This window comes from Coregonus clupeaformis, unplaced genomic scaffold (assembly GCF_020615455.1).
Source record: "Coregonus clupeaformis isolate EN_2021a unplaced genomic scaffold, ASM2061545v1 scaf2533, whole genome shotgun sequence".
Classification (NCBI taxonomy): Eukaryota; Metazoa; Chordata; class Actinopteri; order Salmoniformes; family Salmonidae; genus Coregonus; species Coregonus clupeaformis.
The window spans coordinates 1-24000 of NW_025535987.1; the positions used below are offsets into that span (position 1 = coordinate 1).

The following is a 24000-nucleotide window of genomic DNA, read 5'->3' on the forward strand; positions in this document are numbered from 1 at the left end:
TTACATTTACATTTACATTTTAGTCATTTAGCAGACGCTCTTATCCGAGAGCGACTTACAGGAGCAATTAGGGTTAAGTGCCTTGCTCAAGGGCACATTCTAGTCATTTAGCAGACGCTCTTGTCCAGAGCGACTCACAAATTGATGCATTCACCCTATAGCCAGTGGATAACCACTTTACAATTTTTGGGGGTAGAAGGATTACTTTATCCTATCCCAGGTATTCCTCAAAGAGGGGTTTCAAATGTCTCCGGAAGGTGGTGAGTGACTCCACTGTGGGGGGTAGAAGGATTACTTTCACATCCATCCCAGGTATTCCTCAAAGAGGTGGGGTTTCAAATGTCTCCGGGTGGTGAGTGACTCGCTGTGGGGGGGGGGTAGAAGGATTACTTTATCCTATCCCAGGTATTCCTTTAAAGAGGTGGGGTTTCAAATGTCTCCGGAAGGTGGTGAGCCGTACACCGCCGTGTGTGGGGGTAGGAAGGATTACTTTATCCTATCCCAGGTATTCCTTAAAGAGGTGAGGGTTTCAAATGTCTCCGGAAGGTGGTGAGTGACTCCACTGGTGGGGGGTAGGAAGGATTACTTTATCCTATCCCAGGTATTCCCTTAAAGAGGTGGGGGTTTCAAATGTCTCCGGAAGGGGGTGGTGACTCACTGTGGGGGGGTGAAGGGATTACTTTATCCCTATCCCAGGTATTCCTTAAAGAGGTGGGGTTTCAAATGTCTCGCGGAAGGTGGTGAGTGACTCGCTGTGGGGGGGGTAGAAGGATTACTTTATCCTATCCCAGGTATTCCTTAAAGAGGGTGGGGTTTGAAATGTCTCCGCGAAGGTGGTGGTGACACACGCCGTGTGTGTGGGGGAGAAGGATTACTTTATCCTATCCCAGGTATTCCTTAAAGAGGTGGGGGTTTCAAATGTCTCCGGAAGGTGGTGAGTGACTCCGCTGTGTGGGGGGGGTAGGAGGATTACTTTATCCTATCCCAGGTATTCCTTAAAGAGGTGGGGTTTCAAATGTCTCCGGAAGGTGGTGAGCGACACCGCTGTGTGTGTGTGGGGGGAAGGATTGCTTTATCCTATCCCAGGTATTCCCTTAAAGAGGTGGGGTTTCAAATGTCTCCGGAAGGTGGTGAGTGACTCCGCTGTGGGGGTAGAAGGATTACTTTATCCTATCCCAGGTATTCCTTAAAGAGGTGGGGTTTCAAATGTCTCCGGAAGGTGGTGAGCGGACACCGCCGTGTGTGTGGGGGTAGAAGGATTACTTATCCTATCCCAGGTATTCCTTAAAGAGGTGGGGTTTCAAATGTCTCCGGAAGGTGGTGAGTGACTCCACTGTGGGGGGTAGAAGGATTACTTTATCCTATCCCAGGTATTCCCTAAAAGAGGTGGGGTTTCAAATGTCTCCGGAAGGTGGTGAGTGACTCCACTGTGGGGGGTAGAAGGATTACTTTATCCTATCCCAGGTATTCGTTAAAGAGGTGGGGGTTTCAAATGTCTCCGGAAGGTGGTGAGTGACTCGCTGTGGGGGGTAGAAGGATTACTTTATCCTATCCCAGGTATTCCTTAAAGAGGTGGGGTTTCAAATGTCTCCGGAAGGTGGTGAGTGACTCCACTGTGGGGGGGGTAGAAGGATTACTTTATCCTATCCCAGGTATTCCTTAAAGAGGTGGGGTTTCAAATGTCTCCGGAAGGTGGTGAGCGACCCGCCGTGTGTGGGGGGGGTAGAAGGATTACTTTATCCTATCCCAGGTATTCCTTAAAGAGGTGGGGTTTCAAATGTCTCCGGAAGGTGGTGAGTGACTCCGCTGTGTGTGTGTGGGGGTAGAAGGATTGCTTTATCCTATCCCAGGTATTCCTTAAAGAGGTGGGGTTTCAAATGTCTCCGGAAGGTGGTGAGTGACTCCGCTGTCCTGGCGTCGTGAGGGAGCTTGTATTGTGCTGTACATGAACAGTACAGCACAATAGAGTAGTGGTTCTCTCCATGGGGGACACCAGATCAACATGTCAAGCTTTCGAATCTCACCTGGCTTTCTGAAGATGAATGCACTAACTGTAAGTTGCTCTGGATACGTGTCTGCTAATTGACAAAAATGTGTAAATGTAAAAAAAATTAAATGTTTTAAAGCTGGTTCAGTGCTACAGCAAAATGGTGAAACGTCTGAGGGTCCCCAAGGGAGAGGTTTGAGAACCACTGCAGTAGAGCACAGCAGAGGGCAGTACAGTAAAACAAAAGTAGACTCTCTTTTCAACATTAATTCAGAACTGAAAATGAGCCTGATTTCAACGTCTGGAAATTACCTATTTCAAACATCTAGGGCGGCAGGTAGCTTAGTGGTTAAGAGCGTTGTGCCAGTAACTGAAAGGTCGCTGGTTCTAATCCCCGAGCCGACTAGGTGAAAAATCTGTTGATGTGCCCTTAAGCAAGGCACTTAACCCTAATTGCTCTGGATAAGAGTGTCACGGTTTCGGCCGAGGCGGCTCCTTGTTCGGGCAGGTTTCGCCGGTCGTTGTCTCCGGAGTTCTAGCTGCCACCGCTCGATGTTTCTTGTTTGTTTGGTTTTGTCTGTTAGTCACACCTGTTTTGTGTTAGGTCTCAATTAGCACCCTATTTAGTTTCCGTTGTTAGGTTTGTGTTGTGTGTGATTGTTCGTGTCGTGGTTGCGCTACCCTGCTGCACGCTTATTTTCATGAGCTTCCTCCTTGTTGTGTGAGGAGAATTTACGCACCTGTGTGTGCGCTTGTTTATACGCCTGTGTGCGTCTTTTGCCTCTGGGCTGTTTTGGATTACTTTTCGTGCTCAGTAAAGTCTTGTTGGATTTACCCTCTGCTGCCTGCGCCTGATTCCACACCACACCCATTCACAGCACCGTGACAGAATCACACACCCTTAGATGGAATCAGCAGGAGCACCCGTCGACCCCATGGAGGAGCGTCTCCTTGGACACGAGCACCGGATCAACCGTATCGCCACGCCTTGGAGGGCGTCATGGACACCCTTCGCCGATGGGAGACCAGCGGGGTTCCCATAGCCCCACCTATTGCACCATCACCTTCACCACCGGATTACCAGCCCGGGTCCATCGACCGGAACCCAGTGGGATTCGGCTCTCGCTCCCGAGGGCGTACGACGGCACCGCTGCCGGGTGTCAGGTTTCCTCCTACAAGTGGAGCTCTACATTGCCACCATACACCCGGCGCCCTCGGGATACGAGAGCGTTTCCGCCCTCATCTCCTGTTCACCGGCAAGGCGTTGGAGTGGGCCAACGCCGAGTGGAGGGGAATAGACGCCGCCACCGTCACCTATGCGGAGTTCTCCCGTCGCTTCCGTGCGGTCTTCGACCATCCACCAGAGGGGAGAGCGGCGGGGGAACGCTATTCCACCTCCGACAGGAGATGAGGAGCGCTCAGGCATTCGCGCTGGAGTTCCGGACTCTAGCGGCTGATGCGGGGTGGAATGAGAGGGCCCTCATAGACCACTTTCGATGTAGCCTTTGGGAGGACGTCCGCAGGGGAGTTGGCCTGCAGGGACAGTACACTAACATTTGACCAGCTGGTGGACATGGCCATTCGACTGGACAACCTGCTGGGCGACCCCGGACGTCCCAGGTGGGGGGCCTCCCATTCCACCCTCCAGTGCCTCCGAGCAGTGTCCGATGGAGCTTGGAGGTGCTGGCGCTAGAGGGAGAAGAGGTAGGAGCCCGAGGGGGGCAGTCTCCTGCACCAAGTGTGGGCGCGGAGGGCACACCGCGGCTAGGTGCTGGGGAGGGTCCCCTGGTGTGGGAGAGAGCAGGTCATACAGTGGGGGAGCCCACCCAGGTGAGTAGGCGCCCTACTTACCCAGAGCTTTCTGTCGGCTCACATTACCTTACCTGTTTGTTTCCCACAGGTTGCACCTCGGTCCCAGCATAAGGCGCTAGTCGATTCAGGCGCAGCTGGGAATTTTGTAGACCGGAGATTCTGTGTTAAGTTAGGGATTCCCCTTCTTCCAGTCGAAAAACCCTTTCCTGTACATGCCCTAGATAGTCGTCCGTTAGGATCTGGGTTGATTGGGGAGGTCACAGCGCCACTTAGGATGAGGACGCAGGGGGGTCATGAGGAGACGATACAACTCTATCTTATCGACTCTCCTGCGTATCCGGTGGTACTGGGGCTTCCTGGTTGATGACCCATGATCCTACTATTTCGTGGCGAGAGAAAGCTCTAAAGGGTGGTCTGCTCAGTGTGAGGGGTTATGTCTGGGTGTTTCCTTAGGGGCGACCTCGGGGAGAGTCCGAACCAGATGCCAGCACTGCACATTCCTCCTGAGATGAGGATTTGGCGCTCGTGTTCAGTAAGACCAGAGCGGCACAGTTGCCACCTCATAGACAGGGGATTGTGCGATAGACCCCCAGACAGGAGCAGCGCTCGCTGGAGCCATGTGTATCCTTTGTCACAGGAGGAGAAAAGGGCAATGGAGACTTACATTGCCGAGTCTCTGGGACAGGGATACATACGGGCCTCCACTTCTCCCGCGTCCTCGAGCTTCTTTTTTGTGAAGAAAAAGGATGGAGGTTTCGTCCGTGTATTGATTACCGCGGTCTCAATCAGGTGACGGTGAAGTACAGCTATCCACTTCCTCTGATTGGGACCATGACGGAGTCCTTACACGGGGCAAGGTTCTTCACAAAATTGGATATCAGGAGCGCATATAACTTGGTGCGCATTAGGGAGGGCGATGAGTGGAAGACAGCATTTAGTACTACATCCGGCCATTACGAGTATCTCGTCATGCCATATGGGTTAATGAATGCTCCATCAGTCTTCCAATCGTTTGTAGACGAACTTTTCCGGGACATGCAGGCGCAGGGAGTAGTGGTGTACATAGACGATATTCTTGTGTACAGTGCTACTCGGGCCGAGCATGTAGCCCTGCTGCGCAGGGTATTGAGGAGACTGTTGGAGCATGACCTGTATGTCAAAGCTGAGAAATGTCTGTTCTTCCAGGAGTCCGTTTCCTTTTTGGGTTACCAGTTGTCTGCGTCAGGGGTGAGAATGGAGGTGGACCGAGTGTCCGCCGTGCGTAATTGGCAAACCCCAACTACGGTTAAAGAGGTGCAGCGGTTCTTGGGTTTTGCGAATTACTACCGGGAGGTTTATCCGGGGTTTTGGACAGGTGGCAGCTCCCATAACGTCTCTTCTGAAGGGGGTCCGGTGCGCTTGCAGTGGTCAGCTGAGGCGGACAGGGCCTTTGGGAGACTGAAGGACCTGTTTACCTCGGCCCCGGTGTTGGCGCACCCGGATCCCACTTTAGCCTTCCAAGTTGAGGTGGACGCGTCTGAGGCCGTATCGGGGCAGTTCTTTCTCAACGATCCGGTATACCATCTAAGCTCCGCCCCTGTGCTTTTTATTCTAAGAAGCTCAGTCCGCGGAGCGGAATTATGACGTAGGGGACAGGGAGCTGTTAGCCGTAGTACAGGCCCTAAAGGTGTGGAGGCATTGGCTTGAGGGGCTCAGCACCCTTTCCTCATTCTGACCGACCATCGTAACCTGGAGTACATTCGGGCAGCTAGGAGACTGAATCCTCGCCAGGCTCGATGGACTATGTTTCGCCCGGTTTGTGTTCAAGATCACTCACATCCCTGGGTCCCAGAACGGGAAGGCAGATGCTCTGTCCCGTCGGTATGACACGGAGGAGAGGGCGTGGAGTCCATTCCCATACTACCGGAGTCTTGTCTGGTGGCACCGGTGGTGTGGGAGGTCGATGCGGAGATCGAGCGGGCGTACGCACCGAGCCTAGTCCTCCACAGTGTCCGGTGGGTCGGGTGTACGCCCCGCTCGAGGTCCGGGATCGGCTGATTTATTGGGCTACACGCCCCTCCTCTGGACATCCGGGTATTGGCCGGACGGTGCACTGCCTTAGTACGAAGTACTGGTGGCCAACGTTAGCCAGGGATGTGAGGGTTTATGTCTCCTCCTGCTCAGTATGTGTCCAGTGTAAGGCGCCCAGACACTTGCCCAGGGGTAAATTACAGCCCCTGCCCGTTCCACAACGCACCCTGGTCTCACCCTCTCGGTGGATTTTGTTACCCGATCTTCCCTCCTCCCAGGGGAATACCACCATCCTGGTCGTTGTGGATCGGTTCTCGAAGGCCTGTCGTCTCCTTCCCATGCCGGGTCTTCCTACGGCCCTACAGACCGCTGAGGCTCTATTTACTCACGTCTTCCGGCATATGGGTGCCCGAGGATATAGTGTCCGATCGAGGCCCCCAGTTTACCTCTAGAGTCTGGAGAGCATTTATGGAACGTTTGGGGGTCTCGGTGAGCCTTACCTCGGGTTACCACCCGGAGAGTAATGGGCAGGTTGAACGAGTCAACCAGGATGTGGGTAGGTTTCTGAGGTCATATTGTCAGGGCCGGCCGGAGGAGTGGGCGAGATATGTGCCCTGGGCCGAGATGGCACAGAACTCTCTCCGCCACTCCTCCACCCAACTAACCCCTTTTCAGTGTGTATTAGGGTACCAGCGGTTCTGGCACCATGGCATGAGAGCCAGATCGAGGCCCCCTGTTACGAACCCCGTGGCTCTAAAACATCTAGGGTGGATGGACATGAGACCCGTAACATAAATTCATGCAAATTATATGTGACATGGAATAGTGAGAACAAATAAGACACAACTACCATGAATTACCGTCAAACACAAAGTGTTTATTTATGAACACACGGTGAAGGGTTTGGGAAAAGGGCTGAGCAGGACCCGAGAAATGAAACAATAGTGTAAAACCCCTAAACTGATCTAGCCTGCCAAAGAACCGCTTAGGCTACCTGCTACCATACAAAAATACAGTGGGTGGTCCGCTCAGGTCTAACTGGTGTTTATAGACAGATTTCGTCCCACGGGTAATGTACGCCAAGGGCATCTAGCTTAAACCCCCTTTCCCAAAAAAAACACACAAAGCTACTAAACAGGGTAATCATCAACTAGCGAGTACACAACACACAGGACACACCGTGTCCTACCACATATGGCAAAAAGTCTCTCTCTCTCAACAAACACAAGTCTAGTTTTATAAAATGGGATGTGTGATTGAACAAACGAATAACAGGTGGTGCAATTAACAGGACTGTTCACTGATTGGTCCAATCAGCAGACACCTCAACGAACCACCAATCAGGAACATACAGGAACACCTGTGATTAGGCAGAAAGAGTAGGAACACACAAAAACACAGGATACCTGTATCCGTAACACTCCCACCCTTAAAAGAGTAAACCAAAATGGTTTGCTGACACACGTATTATCACAACACCCAAATTCACAAATCATCCTATCGGGATAACAAAAAAAAACCTAGATCATTACACACGAGACAAAGCATCTGCCAACACATTATCTAACCCCTTTTGTGGCGGATCTCCAAATTATAATTTTTGCACAGACAAGTGCCCAACGCACAAGGCGTTGGTTCTGGTTGTACATCCGGTGGAGAAAAACTAAGGGGTTATGGTCAGTATACACTACCACTGGTAATGCACTGGAACCAACATAAACTTCAAAAGTACTGCAGAGCTAACAACAAAGCCAGAGCTTCTTGTTCAATGGTGGAATAGTTTGTCTGACATTTGTTAAATTTCCGTGAAAATAACAGACAGGATGGTCCACTCCACCTCTGGTCTTGCTGCAGTAAAGCACCAGCACCTTTCGGCACTTCGTGCACTACCTCCAGTTTAAACGGCCGCTCAAAATCTGGCGCAGCAAGAACAGGAGAGTACTACACAAGAGTGCTTTAGCAGTGTTGAAAGCAGTACAACAATCTTCGAGACCATACAAATTTTCTCGCCGGATTGAGCAAATCCGTTAATGGAGCAACTACCGAGAGAAATTTTTAGCAGAAACTACGGTAGTAGCCAACCATCCCTAAAACGGCGTGAGCTCTCTCTGGTGGTAGGTGGAAATGCGTTTATAGCTGAGACCTTGGCATCTACAGGGCGCACCTGACCATGGCCGACCTGTTTACCCAGATAAGTAACAGTGGCCTTCCCAAACTCGCACTTTGCTAAGTTCAGGGTTAGAGAAGCGGTTGCTAGACGTTCACACACTACCCTTAGAGTGTTAACATGATCAGACCACTCAGTTGAATAAATGACCAGATCATCAAGGTAAGCACTACAATTGGAACTCCAGCCAATACTGTGTTGAATCCAGGCGTTGGAAAGTGGCTGGTGCGTTCGCATCCCAAATGCCATGACAGCATATTGTAGGAAGTGATCTGGGGTCACAAAGGCAGAGATGTCGGAGGCACGTGGGTTAACGGCACCTGCCAGTAACCTTTAGAGATCTAGTTTGGTTACATAAGTAGCAGCACCAACCGTATCAATACAGTCATCCAGTCTGGGTAACGGGAATGAGTCGGGCACTGTGACAGCATTGACTTTCCGATAGTCCGTACATAATCTGGATGTCCCATCAGGTTTAGGAACCAGAATGCACGAGGAGAACCCAAGGACTTGAACCTGGCATAGCCAGGTTATTCTCCAGCAAATAACCGACCTCACCCTCATTATCTTTCTCTTAGCTGACGTTGACACGATAAGGATGTTGCTTGATAGGTGCAGCGTTTCAACATTAATGTCATGTTCTAACACATTTGTACATGTAGGAACATCATTAAAAAGACATGGAAAGCTGTGTAATAGTCTCACAATATCATCTGACTGTCTGTCCGTTAAATGAATCAGGCCTTGACGGGAGAGACAGCAGCATCTCTGAATTGGGCAATCTAGCACAGCTGCTGAGTATTGCGTAACTCCAAACCATCTCCGTCCACATCATGCTAACATGACCTCCCACTAGCCGGAGTAGCAACAGAGACAGCCGACTCGGCCAGTTTCTCTGGACTGTCTACCTGAGTAACGGGTCTGTTGTGTGGTATGTCTTCAACATGTTAACGTGGCACACACGGAGATTGGTGTTTTTATCAGGAGTCTGTATCACATAGTCAGTTTCAGTTAGTTTCTTTTCAATGACACAGGACCAGCGAAACGTGCTGACAATGACGCTCTCCTGGCACAGGCAACAACACAAGAACTCGGTCACCTGGCTGCAGTGAACAGAAACAGCCTGTGTGTCATAGTGTCGCTTCATCCGTTTCTGTGAGGAAGACAGCCTTCCCTTTGCTAGAGCACAGGCAGCATGTAGGCGCACTGAGCAGACTAACGTAGTCCAACACATTTTCTTTCACACACAACTCTTGTGACAAAAACTGATCCTTAAGGACTTTCTATAGGTCCTCTCATTGGTGTGTCCAAACACCAGTTCAGCTGGGCTGAACCCTAGGGATTCCTGTACGTCTACGGACAGCAAACAATACTAGAGGAACTCCCTCATCCCAATCTCTTCTCAGATTCCAAGCAATATTTACGGAGCATAGACTTCAGGGTCTGATGCCAACGTTCTAGCGCACCCGAGACTCTGGGTGATATGCGCTTTGAACACGGTGTGTAACTGACAAGGATTTTAACACTTGTTTGAAAAGTTTAGAAAGGAAATTGCAATCTGATCAGTTTGTATCACCTTAGGTAATCCAAAAGTTGAGAAGAATTTGATCAACGCTTTACTCACCACCGGAGCAGTAATCCTTCGCAGAGGAATGGCCTCTGGGTACCTGGTGGCCACACACATAATTGTCAACATAAACTGGTTACCAGATTTTGTTTTGGTAATGGTCCAACACAATCAACCATCACATGTTCGAATGGTTCACCTATGGTCGGTATGGGACAAAGAGGCGCGGGGAAATAACCTGGTTCGGTTTTCCCAACTACGACAGGTGTGGCAAGTCCGACAGAACTGAGCCACATCTTGTTTTAAGCCAGGCGCAAAAGAAATGTCGCAAAAACCGATCATAAGTCTTGGTGACTCCCAGATGTCCGGACCACTGGTGATCATGAGCGAGGGATAAAACATTTTGTCGAAAGGCTGTAGGAATCACTATTTGGTAAACAGCATTCCATCTCAAAGGCCAACATGGGAGGTCCATTTACGCATGAGGAGATTACCATCAATGAAGTATGCCATGTTTTTCTTCTTTGAGCTCCGTCCCTCTGAGACAACACTAGAAAAACATTTCGCCAGGCTAATGTCAACCTGTTGGTTAGCGATCAGCTGCTCACGAGTAACTGGTAACTTGTATTGCCTCAGCAACCAGTTCCACATCCTTCTTCCTTTCTCTCTTGGGCTGTTGGTCAGACTGGCACCAGCTTACCAGAGGTAGCACCCGAACTATCCTCTGGGTCACGACTCTCTGAATAGAATCGTGTCTGACAAATCTACCACTTCACCACTTGTCGTGGTAGCACGTGTGACAGCACAAGCGGGGAACACATCTGGATAACCCTGTGCCAGCTCCTCGGAGAGAGACTGGTCACTTTATCCAATACCTCCAATATGGGTATACCTTCCTCCGGCAATATCGTTTCCCATTATAAAGGTCACCTTTTACTTTGGCAACATCGGACGACGCCAACTCTGAACAATCCACTGACTAACTCAGAGTGCAGTTCACAAAGTGCAATGGCACTGGGACGAAACCCATTTCAATTCCTTGTACTAACACACTGGAACCACAATATGTATTATTAGACAAGGGCAACACATCAGCTAGTATGAACCACTGCGCCGCACCAGTATCTCTGAGGATTCTAACTGGACGCTGAGACGCTTCATCATCTGATAGAAACAAACCCCTCAAAAATGAACGGTTCATAACTGTGATCTGGGACAGGGACTTTCAAACCACATTCACTGATGAGGCTTCTGTCTTGCTTCCCGGCCTTACAACCGCACGAATCAGCCCAACACCCGTTGGCGGCCTGGCGTGCTGAGGCATCCCGGTTTGCGTTTTAGCAGAAAGCAATCATTAACCATATGTCCCACCTTATGACAATAGAAACAGTGACGCACATCTTTGTGGCGTGCTGGATGTACTGCTGGTCGACTAGGATTAAAAGTTAGCAACTCCAGAGCCCGGCTCTCCGTACGAGCCGAAAACACGCTCTTATGCGTCAACACAAACTCGTCTGCCAATACAGACGCTTCCGACAGTGAGGATACTTTCTGTTCGGTTCAGATAACTACAATGCGTTCGGTAAACAATTTTTAAACTCTCTAACAAGATTAACTCCAGTGAGAGTTAAAAAAATCAGTTACCTTACTTGCACTGTGCCATTTGTCAAACAGATTTCCTTTGTCTCTAGCAAACTCCACATAAGTCTGAGTAGGATACTTTTTATGAGACCTAAATCTTTGTCGATATGCCTCAGGAACAAGCTCATAGGCACGAAGAACAGTAGCTTTGACCACTTCATAATTCAAACTGTCTTCAAGAGGTAGCGCTGCCAGAACCTCTTGGGCTTTACCTGTTAGCTTACACTGAAGTAATAGGCACCATTCCTCGCCGGGCCATTTCAATGCTACCGCTATACGCTCAAACACACCGAAATAGGAATCAACCTCTGACTCCTAAACACAGGTACCAAGGTGATCTGTCTACTAATATCAAATGTAGCAGACCGACACCGCTGGTGAGGCTGGCTCACTAGCAGGCATAGTATGAGCAGAGACTAACTCGCTGTTTCTGCCTCTAGTTCCATTTTACGCATCTCCAGTTCCATCTTACGGCGTCTCCAGTTCTTGATCAAGCCTACGCGTCTCCAGTTCCATCTTACGCGTCTCCTGTTCTGCCTCTAGCTTACGCGTCTCCTGTTCTGCCTCTAGCTTACGCGTCTCCTGTTCTGCCTCTAGCTTACGCGTCTCCTGTTCTATCTTACGCGTCTCAGTTCTGCCTCTAGTTCCATTTTACGCATCTCCAGCTTGTCTTGCCTGATTTGTGCCCGCTCTTCCGCCTCTATTTGGAGCCGTGGTCGAGCGGACATCCATCCTGGCATCACTGTCAGTCAGTGGGGAGAGTGGGTCATAACGGGGCAATGTGGCTGGAGCCTTAGCCTCGTCCTCAGACACTGATGGGCTTACAGGAACAGCAACCACATCCCCTACAGGAGCAGCAGACTCAGGCGGCGGTAACTCAAGCACTGGGCTCGTTTAACAATATCGCTAACACTACTTCCCTAACTTCTGCTTTCACTAAACCCCTCGGTATGGGTACAGAAAAGTGGTCAGCCAAAGCCTGTAGATCCACTCTACGGCAATTATCAAAAACCTCCCACGAGGGGTTTTCCAAAAATGCCTCCAACTCAAAAGTAGCCATCCTACTAGCAACACGAGCCGTCGACTACTGAACACACAAAAAAAAAACAGGTAGTTACAGCTGCTAAGCTCAACACCGAACTCAGACACTACTAATTTACATGAGTAGCATGGGATAGATAGGATCCCAGACGAGCCCCCACTTTATGTTACGAACCCCGTGGCTCTAAACATCTAGGGTGGATGGACATGAGACCCGTAACATAAATTCATGTAAATTATAAGTGTGACATGGAATAGTGAGAACAAATAAGACACAACTACCATGAACTACCGTCAAAACACAAAGTGTTTATTTATGAACACACGGTAAGGGTTTGGGAAAAAGGGCTGAGCAGGACCCAGAAATGAAACAATAGTGTAAAACCCCCTAAACTGATCTAGCCTGCCTAAAGAACCGCTAGGCTACTGCTACCATACAAAAATACAGTGGGTGGTCCGCTCAGGTCTAACCTGGTGTTTATAGACAGATTTCGTCCTACGGGTAATGTACGCCCAAGGGCATCTAGCTTAAAAACCCCCTTTTCCCAAAAAAACACACAAAGCTACTAAACAGGGTAATCATCAACTAGCGAGTACACAACACACAGGACACCACCGTGTCCATACTCACATATGGCAAAAAGTCTCTCTCTCTCTCAACAAACACAAGTCTAGTTTTTATAAAATGGGATGTGTGATTGAACAAACGAATAACAGGTGGTGCAATTAACAGGACTGTTCACTGATTGGTCCAATCAGCAGACACCTCAACGACCACCAATCAGGAACTTACAGGACACCTGTGATTAGGGGCAGAAAGAGTAGGAACACACAAAAAACACAGGATACCTGTATCCCGTAACACCCCGCTGTGGATGAGTGGGTGCGGCGCTCGGAGGAGACGTGGGGACGCTGCACACGTCCATCTGCAGCGTGCCATACGTCGACAGAAGACGAGCGCCGACCTACATCGCAGTGAGGGGCCAGTGTACGCACCTGGAGATCGAGTCTGGCTCTCAACCAGAAACCTGCCCCTCCGCCTGCCCCTGCCGGGAAGCTGGGTCGGCGGTTTGTGGGGCCTTTTAAAGTCCTGAGGAGATTGAACGAGGTGAGTTACAGGTTAGAACTACCTATTGATTACAAGAAGATTAACCCCTCGTTCCATGTGTCTCTCCTCAGGCCGGTGGTAGCTGGTCCACTCCAGGACTTTGAGATTGAGGAGACTCCTCCGCCCCGTTGGACATCGAGGGGCTCCGGCGTACACGGTTCGGACCATCCTGGATTCGAGACGCCGGATGGGGGTCTCCAATATCTCGTGGAGTGGGAGGGGTACGGTCCGGAGGAGCGGTGCTGGGTGCCAAGGAGGGACATTCTGGATCCGTCCCTGATGACCGAATTCCATCGTGGTCATCCTGCACGCCCTGCGCCGCGTCCCCTGGTCGCTCCCGAGGCCGAGGCGGCGCGCGGCTGGAGCCGCGCGTCAAGGGGGGGTACTGTCACGGTTTCGGCCGAGGCGGCTCCTCCCTCCTTGTTCGGGCAGGTTTCGCCGGGTCGTCGTCTCCGGAGTTCTAGCTGCCACCGCTCGATGTTTCTTGTTTGTTTGGTTTTGTCTGTTAGTCACACCTGTTTTGTGTTAGGTCTCAATTAGCACCCTATTTAGTTTCCGTGTTGTTAGGTTTGTGTTGTGTGTGATTGTTCGTGTCGTGGTTGCGCTACCCGCTTTGGTACGCTTTATTTTCATGAGCTTCCTCCTTGTTGTGTGAGGAGAATTTACGCACCTGTGTGTGCGCTTGTTTATACGCCTGTGTGCGTCTTTTGCCTCCGGGCTGTTTTGGATTACTTTTCGTGCTCAGTAAAGTCTTGTTGGATTTACCCTCTGCTGCCTGCGCCTGATTCCACACCACACCCATTCACAGCATCGTGACAAAGAGCTGCTGCTAAATTATTATCTGGAAAAAACTAATTTTAAACGTCCGGAAAATATGTATTTACGACTTCCTCAAAAGACGTCCTTTCACCTTTCATTCAGAACCTAATATGAACATAACTTAAACTTCTGGAAAATACGTATTTTAAATGTAATTTTGCTTATAGGGTTCACATTTTTGGGAACACACTGAAAAGTAACTTGGCATGAAAAAACTTGCATTGACAGTGCGCTGAAGGAGTGTACTGGATTAATACATCATAAGGTAAGGGCTGGAAGTTGTTCTGGATGCTCGAACAGTGAAGTGCCTGTCTTGTGTGTTTATCTAGCTAATTAGTTAGAATGTGTACACTCACTGCAATGCACAGCCAATGCGCTACTTGCATGTGCATTGGCGGGGTTTAGATTCAACATAGCTAACTGTTTATTAGCAAGACATCAGCTGGTTTGTGTTGTGAGAGGCTGGTCTTGGTTGAGGAAATGTAGTCCAGCTAGCAGTGTTTGTGCTGAAACTGAAATTTGTCTGCACACGTAGCTATCTAGCCAGTTTGACTGTATCATGCCAGAGTAGCTAGATGAGCAATGCCCATTTAATGTATTATAAGTTAGCAGCTTCACACATTTCCCAAAATGTGATGTTTACTATGAACTTTACTTAGCTAGCTAGCTATGCTTTGTGGAAGGAATATAGCTAGCTATGATATATTGTCAACATTGAGTTGTTACAGTCTTATTGACTTGAAGCTACTGGCTGTAATAGCAGCCAAGGATGTTCACTAGCTTATTTGTTTGTGCTCTGATTTAGTTTACACAGATGACTTCAGCCATATGAAAACCCTCCATAGTAAATATAACTAGTTAGCTATCTTCCTTTGCTTGGAGCTTGCTTCTCATCCGACGGGTGATAGCTAGCTAGTTAGTCAATCCAACATTTTAGAAAATCCAATGGTCACTTTTATGGATGCTATAGTCTCGTTTTAATCCGACGTCTAGAATTTGAGCTAGGTAGGCACAGAAAATACTCTGAAAATTAAATTGCTAACGACCCTGTTAAAAATCCTGTATGTGGTTCTCGGTAACGGCCGGACGGCTGATGATGATTTGCAAATGTTCGACATTGGTGACATATTGTCTTAGATATGATGGCAGGGAGATTTGAATTCAACATTGAGCTTCAACCAATGCCTACTATCATAGTGGCTTCGACCGGCTATACTCATGTCTAGTTGTTTTTCTTTGACTTTTGGTAGGAACCTACAAAACCTTTCAGAACATCTTCAAATAACATGGTAGGATTTCAGAGAGACTACAGTGTTTAAAGCTCTTCAAATATAAATATATATATTTTATTAAAGACGTCCTCCAGAGATTGTTGAACTTTTACTGTTGAAAAGCGATATCTATAAAAACAGTAAAGTACACACACACTAAAGGGTAAGTTTTGAGCAAAATAGTGCTTTTGAGACACAACTGCAAACTTCAAGGAGTGGAGCATTCAAGGAGTTGGTCTGATGGGGATTCGTGATGTCACCGGCCTCCCCCCTTGCATGCATGAGGAACAATAGAGGAGCAATAGAGAACAAGAGGAAGGCAAACCCCCCCCATGTCATGAGGATACCTGGACCAGCTATTGAGAAGTGTGTTTTGTTAAGTAAATCAGGTGATTAATGAGCTGAAAAGGAGCCTGGAGTAGGACTTTAAATCATTTCTGAATGCAGAAAAGTAACACGGGAGTGCAATATAAAAGAAATATATATAGAGCTTTTTCTACATTCAAAATATATGCATCATTTATTTATTCCGAAGCAAGATTTCAAAGAATATTACTTGCAAGGATGAAGCTTGTAAACCTGTTGGTAAGAACGTTATTACTGCTTTTGTCCTGGTACTGTGCTGCATGAGTTAGTAGAGACACACATGGTAATATCCATGGTCAACATTCATCCTTTGAAATACACACTGACATTTCGTTACCAAATAATGGCACAAGTAAAATGGACATTTCGGTTAACCATGTATACTGTAATAACCCTTTGGTAGAGAAGCCACTGGAACTTTTTAAGACGGTCCCAAATACAAATATTATAAAGTAAGACGAGCGCCACAGAGCTTAATTCATGGTTGAAAGAACAGCACCTTGTTTTAATACAGAAAACCCCATTGTCACTCAAAATATCCCATCTTTACCATCATCTCCAATCTGCACTTCCACCAACACTCTGGATGGATGCCGGTAACAGAGTTCAAAGACAGGAGTCCCGATCAAAGCAGATGTTGGAGCAGAACAGAGAACAGTTTGATCAGAAGTAGAGAGAGATAGTGGAGTTTGTCTCTCATTGCTCTCTTCACCCCTAGCCTGGTCCCAGATCTGTTTGTAAAGTCCTATATCGCTCTCTTCAGCCCTAGCCTGGTCCCAGATCTGTTTGTAAAGTCCTATATCGCTCTCTTCACCCCTAGCCTGGTCCCAGATCTGTTTGTAAAGTCCTATATCACTCTCTTCAGCCCTAGCCTGGTCCCAGATCTGTTTGTAAAGTCCTATATCGCTCTTTTCACCCCTAGCCTGGTCCCAGATCTGTTTGTAAAGTCCTATATCACTCTCTTCAGCCCTAGCCTGGTCCCAGATCTGTTTGTAAAGTCCTATATCGCTCTCTTCACCCCTAGCCTGGTCCCAGATCTGTTAGTAAAGTCCTATATCGCTCTCTTCACCCCTAGCCTGGTCCCAGATCTGTTTGTAAAGTCCTATATCGCTCTCTTCACCCCTAGCCTGGTCTCAGATCTGTTTGTAAAGTCATATATCACTCTCTTCACCCCTAGCCTGGTTCCAGATCTGTTTGTAAAGTCCTATATCGCTCTCTTCAGCCCTAGCCTGGTCCCCGATCTGTTTGTAAATCGTGCCAAACATGATTGGCAGAACAATGACCCAAGACTTCACATTCATGTCTGGGGCCAAGCTACTCCCTCTCTCTCTCTAACCCTCCCTGGCCCTATGATGTCCGCACGCGCCTGTGTCTGGGGCCGGGCCGGCGTGCTTGCAGCTGCCTGACGGCGGGTCTAACAGGCTGTCTGATGGGCTGCTTGTTGTATCTCTCCATGATCTCCTTGATGCGTGACAGGTTGGTGCGGCTGACGGTGAAGTCACAGCGGGTTGCTCCCATGTCGTAGCCCACCTCACACACCTTGCTTGTGGCGCTGTAGCCGTCGGCCTTCACCGTGATGCTGTACTCTCCTGGGTTCAACAGCCTCCAGTAGTCCCCGTCCGCCGCTAGGGAGAGAAAGAGAGGAGGTAAATATGAGTGAGTGAGACGGAAAGAGAGACAGAGAGACACCGAGATCTTCTGCACAAGTTCTGTCAGACCTGGGCCTTTACTGTTAATCTCAGTAAGACAAAAATAATGGTTTTCTATAAAAGGTCCAGTTGCCAGGACCACAAATACAAACTCCATCTAGACACTGTTGCCCCTAGAGCACACAAAAAACTACACATACCTCGGCCTAAACATCAGTGCCACAGGTAACTTCCACAAAGCTGTGAATGATCTGAGCGACAAGGCAAGAAGGGCCTTCTACGCCATCAAAAGGAACATAAAATTCGACATACCAATTAGGATCTGGCTAGAAATACTTGAATCAGTTATAGAACCCATTGCCCTTTATGGTTGTGAGGTCTGGGGGCCGCTCACCAACCAACAATTCACAAAATGGAACAAACACCAAATTGAGACTCTGCATGCAGAATTCAGCAAAAATATCCTCTGTGTACAACGTAAAACACCAAATAATGCATGCAGTGCAGAATACCCGCTAATTATCCAAATCCAGAAAAGAGCCGTTAAATTCTATAACCACTTAAAAGGAAGCGATTCCCAAACCTTCCATAACAAAGCCATCACCTACAGAGAGATGAACTTGGAGAAGAGTCCCCTAAGTAAGCTTGTCCTGGGGCTCTGTTCACAAACACAAACAGACAGCCCCAGGACAACAACAACAACAACACAACTAGACCCAACCAAATCATGAGAAAACAAAAAGAGAATTACTTGACACATTGGAAAGAACAAACAAAAAAACAGAGCAAACTAGAATGCTATTTGGCCCTAATGAGAGAGTACACAGTGGCAGAATACCTGACCACTGTGACTGACCCAAACTTAAGGAAAGCTTTGACTATGTACAGACTCAGTGAGCATAGCCTTGCTATTGAGAAAGGCCGCCGTAGGCAGACCTGGCTCTCAAGAGAAGACAGGCTATGTGCACACTGCCCACAAAATGAGGTGGAAACTGAGCTGCACTTCCTAACCTCCTGCCAAATGTATGACCATATTAGACACACATTTCCCTCAGATTACACAGACTTCGAAAACAAATCAAATTTTGATAAACTACCATATCTACTGGGTGAAATACCACAGTGTGCCATCACAGCAGCAATATTTGTGACCTGTTGCCACAAGAAAAGGGCAACCAGTGAAGAACAAACACCATTGTAAATACAACCCATATTTATGTTTATTTATTTTCCCATTTGTACTTTAACTATTTGCACATCATTATAACACTGTATATAGACATAATATGACATATGAAATGTCTTTATTATTTTGTAACTTTTGTGAGTGTAATGTTTACTGTTAATAACACACGTTTCCCATGCCAATAAAGCCCTTAAATTGAATTGAAATTGAATTAAGAGAGAGAGATAGAGAGAGAGAGGAGAGAGAGAAAGAGAAAGAGAGAGAGAGAGAGAGAGAGAGAGAGAGAGAGAGAGAGAGAGAGAGAGAGAGAGAGAGAGAGAGAGAGAGAGAGAGAGAGGGGGGTTGCATATGTATTTTAAGGTCACGTGTCAGAGGAAATGTGAGAAAGAGGGTTCACAGCATGTCAGCATGTGTCAGAATTCTGATCCACACTGCATTCCACCATATAGGTCACGGACCGTGAATCACCAAAAGATGAGATTTAAAAAAAACATTTTTCAAGCCACCGAAGTTAACTTTCCTGCATGTAAATATAGTCCTAGAAGAACGCAGCACATCTTGCTACTTGGCAACAGCGAAAAGTAAAGCTCCACTAGGAATTCACTGACTGAACTGATAAAGACAGGAGAGAGGGCAGAAAATAGAGAAGGAGGAGGGAAGAGGAGGCTGTTCTAACCTCCTCCATGAAAAGAGGAACTCTTCTTTCTTGCTCTTCTGTTTAGAGGTTTAAAAATAGCACCGCATGGTCATCTTGGATTTACCTCCTGTCTCCTGTCTCCTGTCTCCTGTCTCCTGTCTCCTGTCTCCTGTCTCCTGTCTCCTGTCTCCACTAGGCATTACATTGTGTTTTACCTCCCTGCTGTCTCCTGTCTCCTGTCTCCTGTCTCCACTAGGCATGACATTGTGTTTTACCTCCCTGCTGTCTCCTGTCTCCTGTCTCCACTAGGCATGACATTGTGTTTTACCTCCCTGCTGTCTCCTGTCTCCTGTCTCCTGTCTCCACTAGGCATGACATTGTGTTTTACCTCCCTGCTGTCTCCTGTCTCCTGTCTCCACTAGGCATGACATTGTGTTTTACCTCCCTGCTGTCTCCTGTCTCCTGTCTCCTGTCTCCACTAGGCATGACATTGTGTTTTACCTCCCTGCTGTCTCCTGTCTCCTGTCTCCTGTCTCCACTAGGCATGACATTGTGTTTTACCTCCCTGCTGTCTCCTGTCTCCTGTCTCCACTAGGCATGACATTGTGTTTTACCTCCCTGCTGTCTCCTGTCTCCTGTCTCCTGTCTCCTCCCTGCTGTCTCCTGTCTCCTGTCTCCACTAGGCATTACATTGTGTTTTACCTCCCTGCTGTCTCCTGTCTCCTGTCTCCTGTCTCCTGTCTCCTGTCTCCTGTCTCCTGTCTCCACTAGGCATGACATTGTGTTTTACCTCCCTGCTGTCTCCTGTCTCCTGTCTCCACTAGGCATGACATTGTGTTTTACCTCCCTGCTGTCTCCTGTCTCCTGTCTCCTGTCTCCACTAGGCATGACATTGTGTTTTACCTCCCTGCTGTCTCCTGTCTCCTGTCTCAACTAGGCATGACATTGTGTTTTACCTCCCTGCTATCTCCTGTCTCCTGTCTCCACTAGGCATTAGATTGTGTTTTACCTCCCTGCTGTCTCCTGTCTCCTGTCTCCTGTCTCCTGTCTCCTGTCTCCACTAGGCATGACATTGTATTTTACCTCCCTGCTGTCTCCTGTCTCCTGTCTCCACTAGGCATGACATTATGTTTTACCTCCCTGCTGTCTCCTGTCTCCTGTCTCCTGTCTCCTGTCTCTGTCTCCTGTCTCCTGTCTCCTGTCTCCACTAGGCATGACATTGTGTTTTACCTCCCTGCTGTCTCCTGTCTCCTGTCTCCTGTCTCCACTAGGCATGACATTGTGTTTTACCTCCCTGCTGTCTCCTGTCTCCTGTCTCCACTAGGCATGACATTGTGTTTTACCTCCCTGCTGTCTCCTGTCTCCTGCCTCCACTAGGCATTACACTGTGTTTTACCTCCCTGCTGTCTCCTGTCTCCTGTCTCCTGTCTCCTGTCTCCTGTCTCCACTAGGCATGACATTGTGTTTTACCTCCCTGCTGTCTCCTGTCTCCTGTCTTCACTAGGCATTACATTGTGTTTTACCTCCCTGCTGTCTCCTGTCTCCACTAGGCATGACATTGTGTTTTACCTCCCTGCTGTCTCCTGTCTCCTGTCTCCTGTCTCCACTAGGCATGACATTGTGTTTACCTCCCTGCTGTCTCCTGTCTCCTGTCTCCACTAGGCATTACATTGTCTTTTACCTCCCTCCTGTCTCCTGTCTCCACTAGGCATTACATTGTGTTTACCTCCCTCCTGTCTCCTGTCTCCTGTCTCCACTAGGCATGACATTGTGTTTACCTCCCTGCTGTCTCCTGTCTCCTGTCTCCACTAGGCATGACATTGTATTTTACCTCCCTGCTGTCTCCTGTCTCCTGTCTCCACTAGGCATTACATTGTGTTTTACCTCCCTGCTGTCTCCTGTCTCCACTAGGCATGACATTGTGTTTTACCTCCCTGCTGTCTCCTGTCTCCTGTCTCCTGTCTCCACTAGGCATTACATTGTGTTTTACCTCCCTGCTGTCTCCTGTCTCCACTAGGCATGACATTGTGTTTACCTCCCTGCTGTCTCCTGTCTCCTGTCTCCACTAGGCATTACATTGTGTTTACCTCCCTGCTGTCTCCTGTCTCCTGTCTCCACTAGGCATCACATTGTGTTTTACCTCCCTGCTGTCTCCTGTCTCCTGTCTCCACTAGGCATGACATTGTGTTTTACCTCCCTGCTGTCTCCTGTCTCCTGTCTCCTGTCTCCACTAGGCATGACATTGTGTTTTACCTCCCTGCTGTCTCCTGTCTTCTGTCTCCACTAGGCATTACATTGTGTTTACCTCCCTGCTGTCTCCTGTCTTCTGTCTCCACTAGGCATTACATTGTGTTTTACCTCCCTGCTGTCTCCTGTCTTCTGTCTCCTGTCTCCACTAGGCATGACATTTTGTTTTACCTCCCTCCTGTCTCCTGTCTCCACTAGGCATGACATTGTGTTTTACCTCCCTGCTGTCTCCTGTCTTCTGTCTCCACTAGGCATGACATTGTGTTTTACCTCCCTGCTGTCTCCTTTTCTCCTGTCTCCACTAGGCATTACATTGTGTTTTACCTCCCTGCTGTCTTCTGTCTCCACTAGGCATTACATTGTGTTTTACCTCCCTGCTGTCTTCTGTCTCCACTAGGCATTACATTGTGTTTTACCTCCCTGCTGTCTCCTGTCTCCTGTCTCCACTAGGCATGACATTTTGTTTTACCTCCCTCCTGTCTCCTGTCTCCACTAGGCATTACATTGTGTTTTACCTCCCTGCTGTCTCCTGTCTCCTGTCTCCTGTCTCCACTAGGCATGACATTGTGTTTTACCTCCCTGCTGTCTCCTGTCTCCTGTCTCCTGTCTCCACTAGGCATTACATTGTGTTTTACCTCCATGCTGTCTCCTGTCTCCTGTCTCCACTAGGCATGACATTGTGTTTTACCTCCCTCCTGTCTCCTGTCTCCTGTCTCCACTAGGCATTACACTGTGTTTTACCTCCTTGCTGTCTCCTGTCTCCTGTCTCCTGTCTCCTGTCTCCTGTCTCCTGTCTCCACTAGGCATTACATTGTGTTTTACCTCCTTGCTGTCTCCTGTCTCCTGTCTCCTGTCTCCTGTCTCCTGTCTCCACTAGGCATGACATTGTGTTTTACCTCCCTGCTGTCTCCTGTCTCCTGTCAACCTGTCTCCACTAGGCATGACATTGTGTTTGACCTCCTTGCTGTCTCCTGTCTCCTGTCTCCTGTCCCGCCTGTCCCTGTGTCCTGTCTCCACTAGGCATGACATTGTGTTTTACCTCCCTGCTGTCTCCTGTCTCCTGTCCTGTCTCCTGTCTCTTGTCTCCACTAGGCATTACATTGTGTTTTACCTCCCTGCTGTCTCCTGTCTCCTGTCTCCACTAGGCATGACATTGTGTTTTACCTCCCTGCTGTATCCTGTCTCCTGTCTCCTGTCTCCTGTCTCCACTAGGCATGACATTGTGTTTTACCTCCCTCCTGTCTCCTGTCTCCTGTCTCCACTAGGCATTACATTGTGTTTTACCTCCATGCTGTCTCCTGTCTCCTGTCTTCACTAGGCATGACATTGTGTTTTACCTCCCTGCTGTCTCCTGTCTCCTGTCTCCTGTCTCCACTAGGCATTACATTGTGTTTTACCTCCTGCTGTCTCCTGTCTCCTGTCTCCTGTCTCCACTAGGCATGACATTGTGTTTTACCTCCCTGCTGTCTCCTGTCTCCTGTCTCCACTAGGCATGACATTGTGTTTTACCTCCCTGCTGTCTCCTGTCTCCTGTCTCCACTAGGCATTACACTGTGTTTTACCTCCCTGCTGTCTCCTGTCTCCTGTCTCCTGTCTCCCTGTCTCCTGTCTCCACTAGGCATGACATTGTGTTTTACCTCCCCTGCTGTCTCCTGTCTCCTGTCTTCACTAGGCATTACATTGTGTTTTACCTCCCTGCTGTCTCCTGTCTCCACTAGGCATGACATTGTGTTTTACCTCCCTGCTGTCTCCTGTCTCCTGTCTCCTGTCTCCACTAGGCATGGCATTGTGTTTACCTCCCTGCTGTCTCCTGTCTCCTGTCTCCACTAGGCATTACATTGTCTTTTACCTCCCTCCTGTCTCCTGTCTCCACTAGGCATTACATTGTGTTTACCTCCCTCCTGTCTCCTGTCTCCTGTCTCCACTAGGCATGACATTGTGTTTACCTCCCTGCTGTCTCCTGTCTCCTGTCTCCACTAGGCATGACATTGTATTTTACCTCCCTGCTGTCTCCTGTCTCCTGTCTCCACTAGGCATTACATTGTGTTTTACCTCCCTGCTGTCTCCTGTCTCCACTAGGCATGACATTGTGTTTTACCTCCCTGCTGTCTCCTGTCTCCTGTCTCCTGTCTCCACTAGGCATTACATTGTGTTTTACCTCCCTGCTGTCTCCTGTCTCCACTAGGCATGACATTGTGTTTACCTCCCTGCTGTCTCCTGTCTCCTGTCTCCACTAGGCATTACATTGTGTTTACCTCCCTGCTGTCTCCTGTCTCCTGTCTCCACTAGGCATCACATTGTGTTTTACCTCCCCTGCTGTCTCCTGTCTCCTGTCTCCACTAGGCATGACATTGTGTTTTACCTCCCTGCTGTCTCCTGTCTCCTGTCTCCTGTCTCCACTAGGCATGACATTGTGTTTTACCTCCCTGCTGTCTCCTGTCTTCTGTCTCCACTAGGCATTACATTGTGTTTACCTCCCTGCTGTCTCCTGT

The 24000-nt window shown here is 48.6% G+C and overlaps 1 protein-coding gene across 1 annotated transcript in view; it reads right to left on the minus strand.

Moving 5' to 3' along the window:
* Positions 1–15931: 15931 nt before the first annotated feature.
* LOC121562382 (inactive carboxypeptidase-like protein X2) overlaps positions 15932–24000 on the minus strand; it is a 41430-nt gene continuing 33361 nt past the window's right edge. The window contains exon 7 of the mRNA XM_045219610.1: positions 15932–17414. Within this exon, the coding sequence (XP_045075545.1) occupies positions 17137–17414 (278 nt within the window). The 3' untranslated portion in view covers positions 15932–17136. The remainder of the gene's footprint in view (positions 17415–24000) is intronic.